Source organism: Podarcis pityusensis (genome assembly GCF_964106645.2).
Source record: "Podarcis pityusensis genome assembly, chromosome: 10".
In the NCBI taxonomy this organism is placed as follows: Eukaryota; Metazoa; Chordata; class Lepidosauria; order Squamata; family Lacertidae; genus Podarcis; species Podarcis pityusensis.
In genome coordinates, this window is record NC_138035.1 from 25331400 (window position 1) to 25354426 (window position 23027).

The 23027-nt window shown below is 42.4% G+C and overlaps 1 protein-coding gene across 4 annotated transcripts in view; it reads left to right on the top strand.

Annotated features, from left to right (window-relative positions):
- Nucleotides 1–23027, top strand: part of STAB2 (stabilin 2) — a 103441-nt gene that overhangs the window by 59507 nt on the left and 20907 nt on the right. For all 4 annotated transcript variants that reach the window (XR_013977060.1, XM_080971660.1, XM_080971661.1 and 1 more), the window contains exons 50-66: nt 1591–1650; nt 2207–2383; nt 2504–2596; nt 3638–3784; nt 6356–6412; nt 6947–7070; nt 9044–9193; nt 9700–9804; nt 10713–10820; nt 11915–12108; nt 13619–13760; nt 14723–14856; nt 16136–16301; nt 17299–17405; nt 18018–18137; nt 20271–20420; nt 22153–22263. Coding sequence is in view for 3 of the 4 variants with exons in the window: in XM_080971660.1 (XP_080827786.1) it covers nt 1591–1650; nt 2207–2383; nt 2504–2596; nt 3638–3784; nt 6356–6412; nt 6947–7070; nt 9044–9193; nt 9700–9804; nt 10713–10820; nt 11915–12108; nt 13619–13760; nt 14723–14856; nt 16136–16301; nt 17299–17405; nt 18018–18137; nt 20271–20420; nt 22153–22263 (2145 nt within the window). In the remaining variant the exon portion in view is untranslated. The remainder of the gene's footprint in view (nt 1–1590; nt 1651–2206; nt 2384–2503; nt 2597–3637; nt 3785–6355; nt 6413–6946; nt 7071–9043; nt 9194–9699; nt 9805–10712; nt 10821–11914; nt 12109–13618; nt 13761–14722; nt 14857–16135; nt 16302–17298; nt 17406–18017; nt 18138–20270; nt 20421–22152; nt 22264–23027) is intronic.

The following is a 23027-nucleotide window of genomic DNA, read 5'->3' on the forward strand; positions in this document are numbered from 1 at the left end:
TAAGCCGCTTATCAGCTTATCGTTAAGCCGCTTATCAGCTTATCGTTAAGCCGCTTATCAGCTAATCGTTAAGCCGCTTATCAGCTTATCCTTAAGCCGCTTATCAGCTGATCCACTAAACCCGCTAAGCCGCTAATACTGTAGCACTAATCCGCTAAACCGCTAATGGGCTTGCTTCGCAAGACGAAAAAACCCGCAAGACGAAGAGACTCGCGGAACGGATTCTTTTCGTCTTGCGAGGCACCACTGTATTTGCTACATTTCTATCCCACCTTTCCTCCAAGGAAAGCACATTTGATTCCCCTCCCATTTTTATCCTCAGAACCCTCTGAGGTTGGTCAGGCTGAGAGGCCGTGGCTTACTCCGTGAGCTTGATAGCTGAGTGAGGATTTGAATCCTGGTCTCCCAAGTCCTAGTCCAGCTCTCTAACCACTAGATGTCACTGTCTCTTGCTTTTCTTATGTTTCATAAACATGTGGAAGAAGACTTTTTAAAGGGCTGAAAAGCAGAAGTGAGAGCCTGTAACTCTTCTAGCTGCTATCACTATAGAGCAGTCTTGGAAAACCTGGGGCCCTCGAAATGTTTTGCACCAGAACTCCCATCAGCTGACTGGGTGTAGTCCATGGTGTGTCTCTGCTCCTCCGAGAAAACAACAAAAACAAAAGCTATACAGAGCAGAAACAGCGTATTTCCCTTTCCGCTCACAAGACTCCAATAATCAGTGCTGGAATGTAAACAGACATGTGACATGTAACAATCCCACACACACCTGCAGCATGGGAGGAATGGAATTCTCAACAGTCCAAAACACCTGGAGGGTTCCAGGTTGAAGGCTGCCCTACAGAGCAACGTGGGACTTAGGCCAGTGCTTCTCTTCTCTTTGGACCAAGCTAGATCATAGTGCTAAATATGCCACTTGGGTCCCAGGGTTGTGTTTTCGATTGTTAATAGCCACCATAGCTGAGGGAGAAACAATTTTCATCAGAACTGTGGTGAGGCATGGTTAACCCTTCCTCTCTCACTATTTCCCAGACAAAAATGGGGGCACAGCAGTTTTTAAAAACAACCACAGCACTTGACAAGTTTCGTGTCATGCCTAGTTTGGTTGTAATTTGTGAATTAGACTACAGCTAATTGGAACTAGCAAAGCACTTGTGAAATGAAATGGCTGCAAAGACCATCAGCAGGTATTCAGTGCTAGTCCTACTCAGAGTAGAGCCTATATATATTATATATTACTAAGGTTCATTTATTTCAATGGGTTTACTCTGAGTAGGACTTAGTTGACTTCATATCCCCCCCCCCCCCAGTGTCACACTGATGCTATCCTGGCACTGAAAATACCTAGTGATTCATTAGCAGCAGTAGTTGGGTTTTAGCACCTTCGTGGTCACACTTACCATAGTTACAAGGATTAAATAGGCTTCTATTATGCAGAAACCTCTTTTACGAAATGTTGCAGAAAGCAGCAACCATTTTCATATGTTGTATGTAAAAATAATAAACAGTATGTTACTGCTTTTTGAAAACACCCTGCTGTTACATTTACTAAATGAGCAAATAAGATTGGCAAATAATTTTTCTTCCTAGGAAAACCTCAAAGTGATTGCAGCAAAAAATGGGTACATCATGTTCTACAATTTGCTAGAGGTAAGAGTACTTGATTTTGTAACCCATTTTGTAAGGCCTTTGGATGCAGGGTTTTGTCAGAGGAAATCCCACCTACTTGGAGACCTCTTGCATCTTACAGGTGATGGAACAGCTGTACTTACCGTGAATGGTATTTCACTGTGGATGTAAAGAGTGCTCCAAGACCCACCCTGCTAGCTTCCTATGATTATTCAATTTGCATCGAGGGGCATGGGACAATGATACATACTCAGTTTTTCTTATTCCTTGTGGGTTTTGCTTATTTCCAGGATGGTTTTTCTTCCACTCCTTGTGGTGGTTTTCCTATTTTGTCTATATTTTATCACTTTCTGCCCTGTTGAATTCCAGTTTCTCCTAAGCCGTTCCAAGAAATGGGATTGAGGCTCAACAGGAAGAGAGCCAAAAAGTCTTCTGTATAATTTTTGGGCATTTCTTGTCTCCGAGCTGCGGAGTAGGCAACAGAACCTGCCTGGAGCCCTCTTTACATCCACAGTGAAATATCATTTATAGTATAAAAAACAAAAAACTGTGTCTTTTTCCTTTTACTTTATTTCAGAGTTCAGGACTGATGGGTCTCATTAACGATCCTCTTCATCAACCAGTCACCTTGTTTTGGCCCTCTGACAAAGTAATCAGGGCTCTGCCAAAGGACCAGCAGGATTCATTGTTTAAAATGTCAAACAAGGAGAAACTGCTTCAGTATTTGAAATTCCACATTATTGGAAGTGCTAAGGTAGGAGTGTACAACATTTCAGTGCAATGTTTCTAGATGATTTATAATTTAAAAAAAAAACAAAACAGCACCAGTGCAGTCTCTTCCTTTTTCTCTTGTTTTTCCTGATCTCTTCCACAGATTTTAGCCTGTGACCTCCCTCGCTCTACTTCACTGAAGACTCTTCAAGGTTCTGATCTCAGTGTGATATGTGGCAATGATGACAGCAGTACTGTGAGTGTTTGGCTAATCCATGGTGTTTTGACCACTCCAGCCCGATAATCCCATCATCATACTTTGGGGGAAGGGACATAGCTCTGTGGCAGAACATATGGCTTCACATACAATAAGCCCTAGGTTCAATCCAAGTGGAGCTGGGAAAAACTCCATTCTGAAACTTAGAAGGTGGCTTGCCAAACAGTGTAGACCGGGGTGGGGAAGAGCCCTGCAGAATATTGTAGGGCAACTTCCATAGGGAGGGAACAATAGTCTTCCATCTTCAAACCGTGGAAAAGTGAAGCTTTCCACAGGAAAGGTGAAAGGAATGGAACCACTGTACAGCCCCCAGAAGGCAGTCCAGAAGAATAACCAAGATCAATGTCTTTGAAATCCACTGAGAGGTCCAGAGAATCAACAGAGTTACATTGCCCCTATCTCTTCGTCAGCACAGGCTGTCAAATCAGGTGACCAAGAGGGTGACCAAACTCCCATCAGAAATCAGATTGAGATGGATCAGGGGTATCCAATGTTGTTGGATTCCATCCCCATCAGCCCTGGCCAGCATGGTCAGCGTACAGTGATGAGCTGTAATCCAGCAAGATCTGCATTGCCTACCCCAGATCTAGTTCATAGACTTTCTCCAGAAGCACCCATAGTTGTTTCGCATTAATAAAACAACTAATTGCATAAAAATAGTGCCTTTTAAGGATTTTATGCTGCTCAATATCAGTGTTCTCTGGGCAGCTTAAAGCAACAAAATATTAAAATACAATATCCATAAAACAATAAAAAAGCAACATTAAAATGTCAGTGGCAGCAAACGAAACAGTATGATAAGATACATAGCATCTCTGAAAGCATTGGTATTGAAACATGTTGTCATATAAATAGATAAGCAGATACTGCACAAGAGGTGTTGGCTTTGGGATTCTTTGTAAATATGTTAAAAAACAAACCAACAATCTGACTCCGATTTATATTTATTCTTCCTGTTTTCACTACCTAATAGGCCTCCTGCTGAAGCAGTGATAACTTTATTATAACTCTCTCCTTCAGGGTGACCTGTTCCTCAATGAAAGAAGGTGTAAGATTGTACAAAGGCATATTGAGTTTGATGGTGGCATCGCTTATGGTATTGACTGCATGTTAACAGATCCTGTCCTTGGAGGTCGATGTGACACCTTTATCTCTTCTAATATTCCGGTCAGTCCTCCTATGGATTTTTGTTGCCTTCTGAATTTCAGAACTAATCCAGTGCCCTTACATCTGTGAGTGCTCCAATATGTATACACACCTCCTGCATGTACAAGGGAATCCTGCATATGCAGGACCTTTTGCTGTGCACTGGAGCTCTAGATCAGAGCCTAAATAATGCAACTCGGTATGTGCATACTCAGAAGTATTATTCAGTTCAAGAGGATTTAGTTCAATTAAACTTAATCTGCTTCTTACTGCCTACTTTTGAATGTTGCTTAATTTAGATAGTGAAATGCATTTGCTGTTTTGAATATCTTTAGTTATTGTCCTTGACTAGGAATAATAATAGAGAGATATTTAATAATTTTCTCTGACTACTTCTCCTTTTTATTGCACAAATGAAAAAGTTCTACTGGGCTAGATTTCATTTCTCAGTTATTCCATGTTCTATATTTCCAGGGTTTTATAAATGTTGAAGTACTGGGGAAAACCCAATATGATGCATATGGGATTTTTTCCTCTGTTCTATTATTTAAGGTGTATTCAAGGAATGTCTGTGCCTGGGAGGAAAGTGGCAATACACTGATACTTATTTATTAAATTTCTATACCACTCCAGCTGAGGATCTCACACACACACACACACACACACAGCAAAGTAACAAATAAAATGACTCACATCCCACAGTTTAAAAGTCCATAGATTATTTAAGAATGCTTTTGCCTGCACCCCCATCCCAGTGACCTATATGCAGGCCCTGCCCTTAGGCAGAATGATACAGCCACCACAAGCCAGAATGTCTGTGAGTGGACAGCAAAGAGGTACTAGTGGCATTCTCTGCCTGTGGTGCCAAAATACATTGACTGGCTTTGAGTACTATGCACCTTGACTTATCCATCTGGTCTATTTGCTCAGCCAGCAAAATGTATTGAACCATCTTATTCATTGAGTTACCTGAAGACAGACACAAACATGCATACAACTGTACATGCACAGGCTCTGTGCAGTTCAGTGGGAGCATGAACGCCAGGCCGAAAGGAAACATGCAGGACCTTGGACAGTTCCATGGAGCTCTACTAAAGGTGGAGTCCCTGCAGCTTTATGTAGATTGACCAGGCTTAGAATGTAGCATGCTCCTCTAACCTGAAGGAGCTGGTTGGCTGGTTAAAGTGTCTTCATCTTGTTTTGTAGTCTGTGAGGCCTCTGTGAGGCTTAGGAGACAGACCTGCCCCTCTGAGTCTAAGAATGGTGGCAGGATTGTGTTCTTTTGCAGAGAAGGCTCTGTATGAGGTACTGGCAGTTCTACCACCAAGGAAGTAGCCTGAACCTCATCCGAGTACTCTGTTGCACACTGCAAAGTCCCCAGATTGTGGGCCGCAACACTGGCATTCAAATTAATGTGTGCAGCTTGTGGGCAAAGTCTTACCACTGTAATGACAATCTTCCCTCCCTCCACCCCCATGCATTCATTAGACACTCTTTGCACTACTGAAGAGGACTGTTGTTGAATCAGAAATGAATTTTCTTTTACTGAAGTGACTAAGAAAATGGGAAATGAGAAGCTGTGTTTTAGGCCTCTAAAACACTATTGTACAAATAGGGGCGTGGGTGGTGCTGGTCCAAACCACTGAGCCTCTTGGGCTTTCAGATCAGGTCAGTGGTTCAAATCCTCACAATGGGGTGAGCTCCCATTGCTCTGTCCCAGCTCCTACCAACCTAGCAGTTTGAAAGCACGCCAGTGCAAGTAGATAAATAAGTACTGCTGCGGTGGGAAGGTAAATGGCATTTATGTGTGCTCTGGTTTCCATCACGGTGTTCCATTGCACCAGAAACAGTTTAGTCATGCTGGCCACATGACCCCGAAAGCTGTCTGTAGACAAGCGCTGGCTCCCTCGGCCTGAAAGCGAGATGAAGGCCGCACCCCATAGTCACCTTTGACTGGACTTAACCGTCCAGGGGTCCTTTACCTTTTTTTACCTATTCACTAATGTTTGATTTATTGGGCTTGCTTTTTGCTTGGTCCCGATTGTGCACATATAAACTTTGTGCATACAGTCATACCTTGGGTTACAGACGCTTCAGGTTTCGTTTTTTCGGGTTACATACCACTGAAACCCAGAAGTACCGGAACAGGTTACTTCTGGGTTTTGGTGATCGCACATGCGCAGAAGTGCCAAATCGCAACCCGTGCGTGCACAGACACGGCACTGTGGGTTGCGAATGCTGCGGGTTGCGAACGTGCATCCCGCACGGATCACATTCACGACCTGAGCGTCCGCTGTATAAGCTCTATGAGGCTCTGTGTTCAACTGAATTCATGGGGACCCTTCAGCTGTGGAACTTACTGATTCACTCACTCATTCACTCAGGTATATATTAGTAAATATACCTTTGGTAAGAGACTTGTTTAAACAAATTGTATGAAACGAAGTTTGCAATGTCAGTTCATAGTGCTAATTAGATTATATATTGCATTTGCATAATTATTTTAATAATCAAGTGTGGTTTTTAATCCTAGCTAGCTTTGGGGAGTTTTAGTCTTCTGATAAAAAAAAGTGTATTTCTCTTTCTCTTCAGGGAGACTGCACTGCTTGTTACTTAACTCCTCGGTGCCCTGCTGGTGCCAAAGTGACGGTAATTACAGTTCTGCACTTACGAGTCAAAATTTAACCGACAAGTTGTAATATAATATTTTGGAAAATAGCTACATTTTAAACAAACAAGCTTATACAGCAAAGGAGGTATCAAAAGGACTTGGAAGCTCTGTAACCTACATATGAATTATAAAATATCTCGGTGGTTCCTTTCTCACTCCCTCAATCATAAGATTTCAGAGCTACTTACACACCATACATATGAAGCACATTTTCCCACACCACAGAATCCTGGGAACTGTAGTTTGTTATGAGTTCTGGTAACTGTAGTTCTGGAAGGGGTAAACTACAGTTACCAGGATTCCTTTTGGGAGGCAAAACGTGCTTTCACATTTCAGGGAGTTGGATTTAGATGACCTTTGAGATTCCCTCCAACATTATGATTCTAAGCCATTCTGTGAGGGCTGGTAGGGGCGCTATGAATACCTTGTCCTATTGTGCCTTTATTGAATTTCCTAATTTCTTTGTTTTGTCCATTCTCTTTTTCCCCCATTTCTAAATATGAAACCGTAAGGGAGAGGTGAAGAGATGTACTTACATTCTCAACCACAGGGTCTTGAAGGGGTGTCAGAAGGATTGTTCTATGATGGTCAGGATACCACACTGTTGCAAGGGCTACTTTGGGAATGAATGTCAAGGTAAGATTTCCTGGGATCAAACACTTGAGAAACTTCTGAGAAGGGCTCCTGTGCTTATATATCTTTCTCAGTGATGCTATTAGTAGCGTGGGAAGGGGGAGCAATTTAGGTCTAGATAACAACATGAGCGGGGAAAGGTTAAACATCCCCTTTCCCAGCACAACTTTTACAGTCAACATTGGATAATAATAATAATAATAATAATAAATTTTTATTTATATCCCGCCCTCCCCAGCCGAAGCCGGGCTCAGGGCGGCTAACAACAATAAAACAGTACAAAAGTACAGCACAAACAACACTCTAAAATCATTCATTATAAAATTAATTAATTCAAGCCACTGGCAACCATTGGGCCAGAGCTCCGCGAGGATTGCCGAGGGAGGGAGTCAGGCTGTGCCCTGGCCAAAGGCCTGGTGGAACAGCTCTGTCTTGCAGGCCCTGCGGAAAGATGTCAAGTCCCGCAGGGCCCTGGTCTCTTGTGACAGAGTGTTCCACCAGATCGGAGCCACGGTCGAAAAAGCCCTGGCTCTAGTTGAGGCCAGCCTAACTTCTCTGTGGCCTGGGACCTTCAAGATGTTTTTATTTGAAGACCGTAAGTTTCTCTGTGGGGCATACCAGGATCCCTTTATGGCTGCCTAAAAAAGAAAACTGGGATAGGCTTCCTACATATCGTCTGTTCTGACTCTTGAACAGGAGAGTTGGCTTAGCAACCACCAGGCAGCATGTGGCAGAAACAGATGGCAGAGGGGTGGTCCAGAGTGTTTAAAGTAATATGGAAACGTTTTTCACAGAATCATAGAATTACAGAGTTGGAAGGTATCCTGAGGGTCATGTTGTCCAACCCCCTGCAATGCAGGAATCTCACTTAAAGCATCCATGACAGATGGCCATCCAAACGCTGCTTAAACACCTGCAATGAAGGAAAGTCAACCACCTTCTGAGGGAGTCTGTTCTACTGTTGAACAGCATTCACTGTCCAAAAGTTTTTCCTGGTTTTTAGTTGCAATGGCCTTTCTTGTAACTTGAACCCATTGGTTTGGGTCCTCCCCTCCGGAGCAGGAGAAAACAAGTTTGCTCCATCTTCCGTATGACAGCCCTTAAGATTTTTAAAGATGACTATCATATCTCCGCTCAGTCTCCTCTTCTTATTCAAGCTAAGCATATCCAACTCCCTCAACCGCTCCTCATAAGGCTTGGTTTCCAGACCCTTGATCATTTTGGTTGCCCTCCTCTGCACATGTTCCAGCTTGCCCATGTTCTTCTTAAACTGGTGCCCAGAACTGGACACAATATTCTGTGTGTGGTCTGACCAAGGCAGACCTTGAATGGGGCACTAAACTTCTTCTGATGCAGCCTAGAGTAACTGCTGCTGGCATACTTTTCCCATTATTGCCTCTTGTAAATAGATTTTAAAGGGTTTTGTTGCCAAAAGCCTTCTGTACAGTTAAATAACAGGTCTATAAAAATCGCCACAACCATCAAACAGTACTGATGCAAAGGTGCATAGGAAACAAAACTTCAGACAAAAGCCTGGGTGGAAAATAAGTTTCAAGTTGGTGTCATAAACTATAAATTTCCATAACTGGAGTGCCTGCGTTGAGAATGCTCTCTCGTGGCTTGCCAAAATAAATGCAACACTACCAAGAGGACGTGCCCATATATTCTTAACATCCACCCTATTATTTTGAATGTAAATTGTTATAATTTATTTTAATTTTGCATTGTTACATCTCTGTAACCCACACTGGGACCTTATGATGAAGGGTAGTAAGAAATCGAATAATAATGAATTAATTAATATATTTGGAATCTAAGCCATAATATTCTTTCAGGGAAGATTATCACCTTAGCTCTGTGTGCCTAAATAGATCTCTCTCTCTGAGCTGTGGGGTCCTAACCCAATAAGTAATAAAATAGCCACCTTGGGGATAGTTCTTACAAGGACTGACTCGTTGCCATTTTCTGCTTCCCAGCCTGCCCAGGAGGGTCAGAAACTCCATGTAATAACCGTGGTTCATGTGATGAAGAATATGCTGGCACGGGAGAATGTACATGCAATGCTGGCTTCAATGGGACTTCATGTGAGCTCTGTATGCCGGGAAGATATGGCTTGGATTGCAAATGTAGGTTTCACATGGTTGTCGTTCTATTAAGCCCTTTACTTGTGTAAACTTTTGTCAGACTATAAGGGGTAGCATGGTTTAGTTTCAAGGGTGGAGAACCTGCCACCCTCCAGAAACTGTTGGACTACAACTCCCATCATCCTTCACTGTTGGCCATGCTGGCTGGAGCTGATAGAAGATGGAGTGCAACAACATCTGCAGGGTCAGAGGTTCCCATCCTCTGATAGTGGTTGCGGAGTGTGTCTTAGCTGAACTTGAGAGACCTGACTTCAGACCTTCTAGGCTCAGCCTAACCTAGGCTGTTTCTTTGTGCAGGAGTGAAAAATGCGGTATGGACCCCTTTCACATGCCCCATCTTCAAGGGCTGCAACTTCTCTAATTATAAGGGACAGTGGGAAAATGCTTTTGCTAGGACCAGCTAGTGTTCATAACATAAGTTTTTGGGTTGCATCAAGTTCCTCCTTATAATCCGTCTCCTAATCATCCAACTACTTTCTTGTTTACAGCCTGTGAGTGCACATCACATGGACAGTGTGATGAAGGAATTTATGGATCAGGACGGTGCTTCTGTGAAACTGGATGGACCGGACAGCTCTGTGAAACCAAAATCGGTCTGACTCTTTAACAGTAGGAGAATGTTGTAGTCTGCAGAGTAGATTTCATCTCACCATTACTTTTTAGAGCTGTCGGCTAGTTAAAATAGTCTTCACCATATTTTCCATACAAATAATTGATAAACTTAAAGAAATCAAGATTCTTTGCAAACTCTCATTCATGATGTGGTTCTATAAGAGAGGTAGCCCAGTCAGAATTAATTCCCTCATTTCAGTGGCTCTTGGTTTCTGGTAAATATGCTTGAAATGTTATAACCAACATTTAATAGAGTAAAATAATTACTCCTCATCAACCATTTAGAGTGCATCTACCCTGTGAACGGTTATTAGTTGAATGACCTGCCTCATAAGCCCGTTGTGAAGGCAAGAGAAATGCAACAAAAGTTATAAAACCAATAGAAAAACTAAAGCTGATATATAAATATAAACAATGTTAGCAACACATTTGCTATCATCACTCCTCTATCATATCCCTCAAAACAATTGTAGATTTGTTTGAGAAGGATAACTGTAATGTTGACATCTGAAATAGTCAGTCTTTTTTATTGTTTTAACCATAACAGTCATTGCAATACATTAATCAAGGATTAAAATGGGAGTGAAAGATAAAATAGAAGTAGGGAACCTGTGCCAGATAGTTGCTGGATGATGGCTCCCATCACCCCTGACCATAGGCTATGCCGGCTGGGACTGATGCCCCTCCAGATATAGCCGGCCTCCATGGATTTCCCTGTCCCTGAACTAAAACAGTTTACTGCAAGTGTATCTGAGGTATTTACTTTGATTCAGTGCACAGGGATGCAATTCAGGCCACACCTCCAGTTTCTTTGTTTAGGATTCTTTCCTCAGTCTTGAGACAATGAGAAAAGTTTGAATGTGGGTAATGGTTCTAATTTTCTTCACAGCTTTAACTCCCGAGTGTTCACCCAACTGTTCCATTAATGCTGTTTGCCAAGAGCAAAACATCTGTCAGTGCAAACCATACTATAATGGAGATGGAATCACGTGTACAGGTAAAATCAACTGGAAAGATCAGCTACTAATAAAATTGAAGGAATGTATTTTAATTGAAATCTTCCACCATGTTTACTTACACACCCCTATTTTCTGGCCCTCATGCAGTTCCTATGTAATGTGATAAAATATGAAAGTATCCATGAACTCCACAAATACATGTATTTTAGTGTGGCATTAAGGGGGCCTGGATCCACTCTGCACAAAGCAAGCCAATATTTTGTGCTTACAACGAATTATTCATAATGACAGCCTACTTACTTTAGCCTAATTGCCCATGATATTCTGAGGCTGGTCTCCACAGCCAAAACATAAGGTTATACTTATAAATCCCCTGTTCCTGGAATATTAAAGGGGAGGGGGACCCACTTCTGTACTTCTGGGTGTTCCAGTCAGGTGATTATTAGCTCTGAAGCACTGATCACCTGTCAGGGAAGAGTGTTTAGTCTCTCTCGCACACCTACCTGACTGTCAGATCAGGCAGCCCAGATCATCTGTTTGGGAGTGGAAGGGAAAGGAAAGGGAGAGAATCTTCAAGCACAAGCTCAGACTGGCAGACTTCTCTAGCTTTGTAGTATTTGAAGGGATTTCTGTCTTTTTAAGTTTGTTTCTTGGTTGCAATGGCTGCAAGCCTTGATGTGGTATTTAACTCAACAAATTGAGCCAGGTTTAGTGGTTTGTTTTAGCTCTGTCCTTTCCTTCCTAGCCTTTGACTTTTAGAGAGGCATCTGATCACTAAAGTTCTTCCCATTCCATAGCTGGTCCAGTAAGAGCAGGGGAAGAGCACACCAAGGGCATAGATCTACCCCAATGTAGAGGACAGACTGAACATTTGCTTCTCCCTAGGGTAAATCCAGGCATTTGGTGTCACGATTGTAGGCACGAAGTATCATAACATTCAGATACTGCCAGAAATACTCTGTATTTTCTCATTGGGGGAGGGCAAAAAAATCTCACTTCATCAATATAAAGGAATAGAATAATGCCTGGAGGACTGCTCTATCAGTAACTTGCAATAATAGCGTAGAACTTCCATATTCAAGAGCTATCTATCTATCTATCTATCTATCTATCTGTGTTTTTTGCTTTGCAGCTGAGGATCTTTGTAAGAAAACCAACGGTGGCTGCCATAAGAATGCAGAATGTGTACAAACTGGTGTGCAAGTCAATTGCACATGTCAGAGAGGATACAAAGGGGACGGGCATACCTGCATGGCTATCGACCCTTGCACCGATGGGTTTAATGGTGGTTGCCATGAACATGCAATTTGCACGAAGACGGGACCTGTAAGTGTTAAGAGTCTTTCACCTTGTCCTAGGCAATGTATGACCTTCCAAACGTTGCTGGACTCCCATCACTGTTGACCATGCTGTCTGAGGATGATGGGGGTGAAACAACATCTGGAAGGCCACAGATTCCAAAACCCTGTCCAAGAGGCTGTTTCTCTCACTGGTATTAAGGGAACTGTTCAGATAGCATCATTTGCCCACATTTGCAGTTGTGCTCTCTTAGCCCCTAACAAAACTTTGGAAGTGTCCCAGGAAAAGCTAAGTGTATCCCTCCCCACCCTCCTAGCTATTCTGGTCAGTCATACATACTGCAGATTGTAAACCACATTTTAGCCCATTGGGTCTGCAAAGTAGCTTACAGAATGTACCGTATTTTTCGCTCTATAAGACACACTTTTTCCCTCATAAAAAGTAAGGGAAAATGTGTGTGCATCTTATGGAGCGAATGCAGGCTGCGCAGCTATCGCTGAAGCCAGAACAGCAAGAGGGATTGCTGCCCAGCAATCCCTCTTGCTGTTCTGGCTTCTGGGATTCAGAATTTTTTTTTTTCTTGTTTTCCTCCTCCAAAAACTAGGTGCGTCTTATGGTCGGGTGCGTCTTATAGAGCGAAAAATAAGGTAATCATAAAATAATCATAACATGCAATAAACCACAGCCAGCATTTCCCTGTGCTCTAGACTGGGGCAAGGGGAGATGGAAACAGTGTGTGTATGAAATGAAAACTCTGCGGATGTGCCTTTAAGTCTGCAGTAGTGCAATTAGTTTTAGATCTGGACTGAATGGTCCTTCTGCCTATTCTGCCCCAAAGATCTGCCTTCTGGTGGCAGCACTATAAGTATGAGTATTTTTACCCTGAAAGAGAACTGCATGGTTGGTCTGAAAATATCATTTTCAGTTCCAGCTGCTGAGGGGACTTAATACAGTCTGCAAAACATGGGTCAGTTTCCCTCCTGTACTGCTACAGTGGAACTTTGGTTTTCAACACAATCTGTTCCGGAAGACCGTTCGACTTTCGAAACGTTTGAAAACCGAGGCACAAAGGGTGGTCTGCAAATTTCACTGAGAAAATTGAGAAATATGCAGCGGAAGCCGTTTGACTTCCGAGGTGCTTTTGAAAACAGAAGCAATTACTTCTGGGTTTTCGGCGTTTGAAAACCGAAACGTTCAGCTTCCGAGATGCTCAGAAACAGTGGTAGAGACAAAGGATCTTACACACACATACTCCCCTTCTTCTTGAATGGACAGTATGCCATAATATCTGTGCTGAAGTTTTTGCAGTCTAGGGGGGAAGGCTATAGCTCAGTGGTAGAGCATCTGCCTTGCATGCGGTCCCAAGTTCAGTCCCCAGTGGCCTCTCCAAGTAGGGCTGGGAATGTCCTCTGCCGGAAACCCTGGAGAGCTGGTGCCAGTCAGTGTAGGCAATACTGATTTAGATGGACGCAGTGGTCTGACTCTTGTAAGGCAGCTTTCAATGTTTGTGCAGTTTCATTGCAAATTTGTCTCCCAGGATAATCGCAAGTGTCAATGCAAAGATAACTACATTGGCGATGGAATTGATTGTGAGGTGAAACAGCTACCGGTAGACAGATGTTTGCAAGATAACGGGCAATGCCATGCTGATGCCAGCTGTGCCGATCTCCATTTCCAAGGTCAGTGCACCACAAGCAGGCACACAATTAAAGTGATTGTGAATTTTAAAAAATTAAGACTGTTCCATAACTCTCATGAGCCTAGACTTCTCAGAATTACATAGTCCTATAATTCTTTTAAATCCTGCCATAGCTACCCAAAGCAACTTAAATGGGAAATTTGCTACATTACAGATCAGGGGTCAGCAAGTTTTATCTTGCCTGGGACGGATTGGTTCCGCGGAGATCCCCCCACAAATTTCTGTGTCTGCGCAGACACGATTTTCGGTGCTGCGGAAGCGAGTCCCCATGGCGCGCTGTGCTGGTTTAGCGCAGCAAGCAAGCTGGCAGCTTCGTTCGGGGGTGGCTCGGGGGCCAGTCAAACAACCTCTGCGGGCTGCTTCTGGCCCATGGGCCTTAGGTTGCTGACCCCTGTTATAGATGTTCAGTTTCTGTAGTATTGGTGAATGTGCTTTTCTCTAGACCAGAGGAAGGGAACTATGGTCCTTCATACAACTGTTAGTCTGCAACTCCCATCAGGCAGCATGGCCAATGGTGAGAGTTCCAGTCCAGCTGGAAGGTACCAGCTGAGAGAAGACGTCTCTAGATCAGCTTTGGTTCCACAGATGTTATTGGACTACATTACTGTATTTTAAATATAAAAAGCTACATGTTATGTTTTTGTTTTGACTATGTTTTGAGCGATTTATTGCATACAATCAGTATTCTTTGCCTGACTAACAATAGATTGAGTTGACAAAGGAGGAGTGTGTCTTTGAAGCACTCAATCTTCTTATTGCTACTTGAAAGCATTTTGGGTAGGACCATGAGGGGCCAGTTCATGATCCAAGATATAATTATCCACAAGACGTCTAGAAAACCAAACCCTATATATTCAGAATACACTGTGAAATGGAAATGTGGGTATAAAACTGTATAATGGAAAGGGTTGATTTTGGGGTTTGCTCCATTCTTCCTTCCAGATACTACTGTTGGAGTTTTTCATGTACGTTCTCCAAAGGGTCGGTATAAAATGACTTACGACGCAGCAAATAAGACCTGTGCAGATGAAGGAGCAACAATGGCTACTTACACTCAGCTTGTCTATGCGCAACAGGTAACAATGCTTGTTTCCACTTGCAGGCAAGGCAGATAACTAACATATGCTTGAACTGAACAGAGAGACTTAGCTGCCAGGAGAATAAGTTGTAAAGGACAAGTGCCATCAGGAATACATCTAGTTTCTTTTGAAGAAAAAGAAGTACGTAGGAAACATTCAAATAAGTACAATATTGACTGTTGCTGCAACCTGTTTAAAAAAAAAGCACCAGAGCTGGTTCACACAAAAAACTTCCTTTCGTATTTTGGCTTCTTTATTCAAATAACAAACATGAGTCCTGTGCATATGCAAGTCAGTGCTATAATAAACACACTGTATTTTTACCAGTCCAGATCAGAACTGGGTCAGTACAGTGGTACCTCGGTTCCCAAACACCTCTGTTGTCGTACGTTACATTTTGGTTCTCGAACACTGAAAAACCAAAAGTAAATGCTTCTGTTTTTGAACATTTTTCGGAACTCAAACATGCGACGCGGCTTCCGCTGAGTGCAAGAAGCTCTTGCAACCAATGGGATGCCACACCTCAGTTTCTGAACATTTCGGAAGCCGAACAGGCTTCTGGAATGGATTACGTTCAAGAACCGAGGGAATGCACGAGCCTGTTTTGACAGAACTTGTAAGTGAATGAGGTCCTTGAGCCTTTTGGAATGCAGTAAGTCTTAGCTGGAAGTGTGCAAACACCTGTACTGATGCACAGAGACTGGTCGCGAGTGTGTGCCATCCTAATTGCCATGGGACCTTTCGCTTGGCAAATCAGGCATAGTATAGCAAGCCTGCCTCTCAGACTGCATGCAAAACTCTCTGCGTTACCTCTCTCTCCCAACTCAGGCTGAAAGAATGTGCATATGATTCTAGGAAAGGCTAGAGATCTCTGTCCCAGGTGGCAAGTTTCCTTACGCAGCACCACAGTTCCAAATCTGGAGCAAGAGGCATCGACCAGCGCTGCGATACAATGCCGGCTACTTTGCTAGGGTTGCCCCCCGGTGCTAACTCGAGGGCACCAGTTGCAGTTCTGTCCCAGCACAGAAATGTTTAAAGCCCACCCAGTCTTAAGCTTCTTGGCAATGGAATGCCCAGTCATGTGACTGGGCCATGCGAGATAGAACCAGGAAAAAGGCCAATGCTTAAGTCGCAGCCTTCAAAGCAAGGCTTCATTGGGCTTTGACAGTGGGTGGTGTCCCCTCCTACTAGCCACACATTGCCTAAAGCCCATCGTAGCATTAGGTTAACACCATTTCCCATTTTCCTTTGTTTCATGGTTATATGCTAACGGCAGGCAAAGTATCATCTATGTGCTGCTGGCTGGCTGGCAAATGGAAGAGTAGCCTATCCAACTGCCTTCGCTGCCACGAAATGTGGTGGAGGAGTTGTTGGGATTATCGACTACGGGTACAGAGTCAACATGAGTGAAACATGGGATGTTTACTGTTACAGAATCAAAGGTAAAAAAAAAAAAGTGCCTTTGCCTAATGTCGTTTGCCTGAAATATAGTTCATTTCCAGAACTACTACTAAGATCGAATTGTCATTGTATATTAACTTGGCAGCAGACACAAAGCCATTTCTCAGGTACTGTGGAAAGTTTTTAACCTGGGGTAGGCAAACTAAGGCCCGGGGGCCGGATGCGGCCAAATCTCCTTCTAAATCTGGCCCACAGACGGTCCGGAAATCAGTGTGTTTTTACTGATAGTAGAATATGTCCTTTTATTTAAAATGCATCTCTGAGTTATTTGTGGGGCACAGGAATTTGTTCTTTCCCCCCAAAAAAATATAGTCTGGCCCCCCACATGGTCTGAGGGACGGTGGACCGGCCCAAGGCTGAAAAGGGTTGCTAACCCCTGGTTTTTAACACTGCAGATAGTGGTGCAAGGGCAGGGAGACTTTGTGGTTTTCTACAATTTGACATATTCATATTGTCTCCTCTGGCATTCAAACTGGGGTCTGAATAATGTCTACAGACAATGAGGAAGTTGTTGGGGGTGAGGCATCATGAAGAAGGGCTCCCTCATTGTCTACATTGCCACTAGTAGCTGATGGGGGGGGCGGCGGAATTCGTTTGGTTTACATTTTAATGCAAATTGACCTAATTTGCACTTTCTGAAGCCATACAGGAACCAAAACACACATATCCAAATTTTGTGATGCACCTCTCCAACCATAAAACGCATACTAAAATGTATATCTTAGGGGAACATGCAAAGAAATGTGCATGTATTAATCCTAATAATGTACAAATATGTATTATTTTTTTACCAACAACTGCTTGTAAAAATGAATGTATAAGGCAGAATTACATGCAAATATTGTGTAGTGGGATGGATAGGGATCAGATAGATAGATAGAAATCCACTTCCTTTTTTTGCAATTGTAGATATTTCTCTAGATATGGAAGCCTCACCTCTGCTTGCTGTCTAAAATTGTGTTGTTTTATGTTTTATAGATGTCAACTGCACCTGTAAAATTGGTTATGTGGGTGATGGATTTACATGTAGTGGGAATCTGCTTCAAGTCCTAACTTCTTTGTCAAAATTTACAAACTTCGTCTCAGTAAGTAACAGAAACAGACCACTGCACCCCAAAAACTGAAATTAAATAAAATATGCCTCAAAATTTCAAAAATGAACCAACATCTTTATTCCTGTTACACTTCTGTTTTTAGTAAATCAATTAGCTTAAAGAGGAACAATAAGTATAAGCAGACAATGAATAAAATGTAAAATGTTATGGCTATCAGATGTGATCCTTTGGCAATTAAGGTCAAGAAGCAATTGTTTGCAATCCCAGGCTTCTTGTGTTTGTTTTTCTTCGTTCTCAGAAGTATGAAAATTGTCTAAGAACAACTATAAGATGTCATCACACCAGAAATAACGCTTTCTCTTGAGAAGGCATAGCAAAGTTGTTTTACTTTGGTCAAATATTCACTATTGTTCAGCCTAATCTCTTAGATAGTTGTATGTATAAAGAAAATGTTATATTGTAGGATCATTTGCATATGTTTGCCAGACTCATATTACAAAAAAGAAAGTTCCATTTGCTTTGTGAGTTACGTTACTCAAATTAGTACTTTTGCTTTCTTCTTTCATCTCAATAAAATTCTTCATAAAACTATATTATGTTTGAGGATTTCGTCTCACCAGAATAAATTCTGTCCCTTCACAGAGAATACTGACTTACTCAAACACATCAAAGCAAGGCCAAGAGTTCCTGAAATACATCACAAATTTATCCACTCACGCAACACTGTTTGTACCAGGCAATGACGGGCTGAAGGAAAATGAGGTAAATGACTTAATTCTACTGTTATTATATGCCAGCTCTAGGAGCTAAAATGCCAACATATGCTGATCCAAGAAAGTGCCTCTTTTCAACCGACAGCAAGTCCTACAACCTAGAAGTGAATGGCTGCCATCCACTCCTATGGGGAACACTTATACTGCACTTATGGATAGTTTTGTGTCCTCCATCCCTAAGTAGTCAGACCTCTTGCACAGGGGTGCAATACATCTCTCTGTATAAAGACTCACTCCTTGCTAACCCATAAGTCCTTATGTGTGCTCTTGCTTCAAGACCTGACCATTTCTAATGAAAGAATCATTACTTTAGAGCGGGAGTAGCCAACATGATACCCTCCCCATGCTCTTGGGCAGATTTCCTCAAACTCGGCCCTCCAGCTGTTTTGGTACTACAACTCCCATCATCCCTAGCTAGCAGGACCAGTGGTCAGGGATGATGGGAATTGTAGTCTCAAAACATCTGGAGGGCCGAGGTTGAGGAAGCCTGCTCTTGGGCTACAGCTCCCATCATCCCTGATCATTGGCCACGCTAGCTGGGACTGATGGGAGTTGGAGTCCAGTTATCTCTGGAGGGAACTGCAGTGGCGACCCCTGTACTAGGTTGTTTTAGAGCTAAAGATTTTTAACACTGCAGATAGTGCCTACATACCATGGCCCCCGCTAGGAAATGTTGCTCTCCAAACTACAAATGCCATATTCTTCATTTCTCATTCCCAGCACCTTATTTATTAAGTTGCATGGTGGTAAGATTTAGGCAAGCCTTTTCACTTACCAGATTTAATGCCCTTCCTTAGGCATGTCCAAAGTCTGGCCCCTAAAGCAGTTTCTTTCCTGTGGAAATTTCCTTTAAAAAGCTGTACAACTTTGGTGAAAAATTCCCCCCCAAAAAACTCAACAACAACTTCAATCCTTAAAAAACCTCAGCAACTTTGGTCGGCCCTCACGCATGTTCACTTCATCAAATCTGGCCCTCTTTGAAAAAAGTTTGGATACTCCTGCACGAGATCTATCGATGGACCATAGGACAGGAATTCCTGCTGCAGAACATAAATATCTGTGAGGGTCGGAGGAAATAGAAAATCTGATCCATTTTTTAAATGCATTATTTACATTTTTACCCATGCAAGTCTCTTGGTTTTTATGTTGGTTTTCTGTTAGCAGATACCAGGTCTTACATTACAGAAAAAGCAACTACGTTTTTGGCTGCCATTATTAAAACACATAGCAAACTGACAGAGTGATATATCTGTATCTACATATATTATCCTGAGTCAATAGCAAATTATCTAAAGCATGAATGTCGCTCTGGTTAACTCTGAAGACTTTGTGTAATTGCTCTGCTATGTACTATATAAAAACAATGAAGTTGAATTGAAAATGTCTCTGGGAACAAAAACCCATTCCTTGCTGCACACATCACCCATGAGAATGATGGAATGGGCCAGGATTTTCCATGGTGGCCATTTTCCTAGTTTTAAATACAGTAGTACCTCGGGTTACATACGCTTCAGGTTACATACACTTCAGGTTACAGACTCCGCTAACCAAGAAATAGTGCTTCAGGTTAAGAACTTTGCTTCAGGATGAGAACAGAAATTGTGTGGCGGTGGCACAGCGGCAGCAGGAGGTCCCATTAGCTAAAGTGGTGCTTCAGGTTAAGTACAGTTTCAGGTTAAGTACGGACCTCCGGAACAAATTAAGTACTTAACCCGAGGTACCACTGTAATAGGCATTCCAAGGTAGGCTTTTATTTTCTTTAGGCTAAGGCAGGGATGATAAACCTGTGGCCCTCCAGACACAGCTAGACTCCAAACTCCCATCAGTCCCAGCCAACATGATCAGTTGTTAAGGATGATGCGAGTCCAACAACATCTAGAGGACGACAGCTTCTTCATCTGTGGACTAGGCGATGATGGTTCTCGTTTAAGAATAGTAGCAGGTTATTTTTGTTTTGTTTGTTTGCATTTTGACGCAATTGTATTCTATGGAATGTCTTGGCATCAAACAACTCTTTAATGTTTAAAAGCTGGGTCATGTCATGTGAATTGAGCAAGTTCTAGAAAATCCATTTAGTGTTTCTGTTAATTGATATTACTGAATGTTGGGTTGCTGCCTTCAGACACTTTCCGGAAGAGACATTGAATATCATTTATCCAACACTGGCGCATTCTATTATGAAGATTTGACCAATGGAAGTACCCTTCAAACCAGAATACGGGAAAAACTGTTAATTACACACACTGGAGGCCAGATTTCTGCAGCTAAAGAGGTGAGTGCTTTGTGTGTGTGTGTGTGTGTGTGTGTGTGTGTGTGTGTGTGTTTTCATAGGAGCATGTCTGGTTCATACATTTCCTTTACCGTGTAGTTTTAATGGAATTGTTCTGTGGCATGTTTTAATTATGCATGTTTATATTTTAATGTTTAAACAACTGGTTTTTATACCTTGTAACCCTTCCTAGAAGCCTATTTTGGCTGTAAGCAGTATATTTAATTACTTAATAAATTAATGTACTTAAATATTAATAAACTGCATTTTCATAAAAATACAATGTTCCAGGAAAACATCAGGGGGGAAAATCCATAAATTCTGCTTGGTTATGTGTTTTTTTTTTTTAAATCACATTTCAAAGCCTTGTCTAAATAACATTGTTTCTAGGCAATGTCTAAAAGAAGGCAGAAGTGATTCCTGCCAAACTTACAATTAATATTTTCCCAAGGGCTGTAACTCCGTGAGGTATAGAAGTGCTGCAGTCCTCTTCCTTCCACCTGGAATATAGTGCTTTATTCACATCATCCTCCCCTCTCAAATCAAAACAGGCTGAGTTTTTCATTCCTGCATGAATAACTCAGCCTGTTGTGATCTGAGTGGGGAGGATGATGTGAATAAAGCACTGTTGAGTATCATAGACAGGGAACTACAACGGCCAGGATTGGCTAATGATTCACAAGTAGGTGGGTTGTAGGTCAGGGGTCATTTCCAGACCCTACTACATGCAAATCTCCTTGTTATGTGTGAACCAGGTTACGGATGCACAACATGTAGGCTGAACAAAAGAATACTTCCTTGGCTACTATGAAATCCATGCCATAGGGTGAAATGCCTCCAGGCCAGATTTTGGGAGAGCGGTTTTGAAGAGTGGGATGACCCTGCCGTAAGCACAGAAGCAGATGCTGCTTGTGCATGGACAGTACTGGATATCACCCATACTTTTAGCAATACATTGATTAGAATCAGAATATTATTTCAGATATATTGTTTTGCCTGGAAATATACAGTGGTACCTTAGGTTACAAACACTTCGGGTTACAGACTCCGCTAACCCGGAAGTAGTACCTCAGGTTAAGAACTTTACCTCAGGATGAGAACAGAAATCACACACCGGTGGCACGGGAGGCCCCATTAGCTAAAGCAGTACCTCAGGTTAAGAACGGACCTTCGGAACGAATTAAGTTCGTAACCAGAGGTACCACTGTATATGAAATCAATCGAAAGGTGGTGGCTTCAGTCTTCGGTAGTATCTAGTGTTGGGTAGACACGAAGGGAGCCAAAGGTTAACACACATTCCTAGGAAACTTGGTAATTACAATCTACTAACTTATAAGTACCAAAGTTGTCATATTATAATAACAAACATACCATATCAGGATTGAGCAAGTAAAGTTACCCAATGAGATGGAAAGAATGTGACATTAGTTCAGCAAGAGATTATATCTGCCTAAAATTAAAATGTAGCTGAAGCAAATTCCCTGTTAAGAGAGGCTAGATTCCACCTCCTCCAGCCAGCTGCTTCCAGTAACTCTCGCCAGAGAAGAATTGAGGTTTCCTTGGGCTGATGTCCAATAACACACTAAAATAAGGGGCTGAGTTCTTCAGCCATGAGCGGGATCATATGAGAAGGATCTAAGCACTAAGAAATAAGCTCCAGCTGTGTTTTGAAGAAACTTAGAAAGGTCAGACAAGTATTTGTCAAGTTGCCATTTGGTTTGCTTTTTCTTTTTAGGTGGAAAAATGGTATGTGGCTGGGCAAGCTATCCTCGAATGGGACATCGTTGCTTCCAATGGGGTCATCCATGTCATCACAGCACCTCTGAAGGCTCCTCCTGTGCCCCATGTAAGTCTTGTGCAACTGGTCTCTTTTGTTAACTCACTTGCTGGTCAACTGGAAAACTGAACAAATAGTTCCACGTCTTCTTTGGAAACAGATATGAGCTTTGATAAGAGTGCATACAGATGTCTGTAGCTTCAGCAGGGAGCCGGCTACAAAAGTGCACTCACTTTATTTGGTGCACGTAATGGTTTCTCTCCCAGATGTATCTCATGGAAAATGGTCCCGCACCCTGCAACTCACCTGGGTAATTTGCAGCAGAATATGGATTTCCACTGCACTTTGGCCGGCCGTCGTATCATTCACAGAGCGATTCCTCATCCTTTGTGAAGCAGGACAGCTTACTACGGTCTTGACCCCTTCATGCATTCGTTAAACTTAAGAATGTTGGCTGTACCCACTGATAATGCAGTCCCCCAAGTACCTGCCCATTGCCTCATGTGGCCTTGGGAGAGGAAGGAAGGTTGCCCACCTTGAAAGGCATAAACACACCAATTGAGGATACTATTTATTGAATCTGACAAGGTGGGCTCTAGCTTATAAAAATGTATGCCACAATAAATTTGGGAAACTCTGAAGTACTGCAATACATGCTCGTGTGTTCTTTACAACTGACAGGATTATCCATATTCCAGTACTTTAGACGTAACAAGATTACTTAAACAGCATGTAGCATCCAGTAACAGGGAGCTTTACCTTAGTCCCAGAAGCAGCTTCTTATCAGGCTTCCAAGGGGAGGGTAGCTGGAAACTCCCTTCCTAAAGCATTGG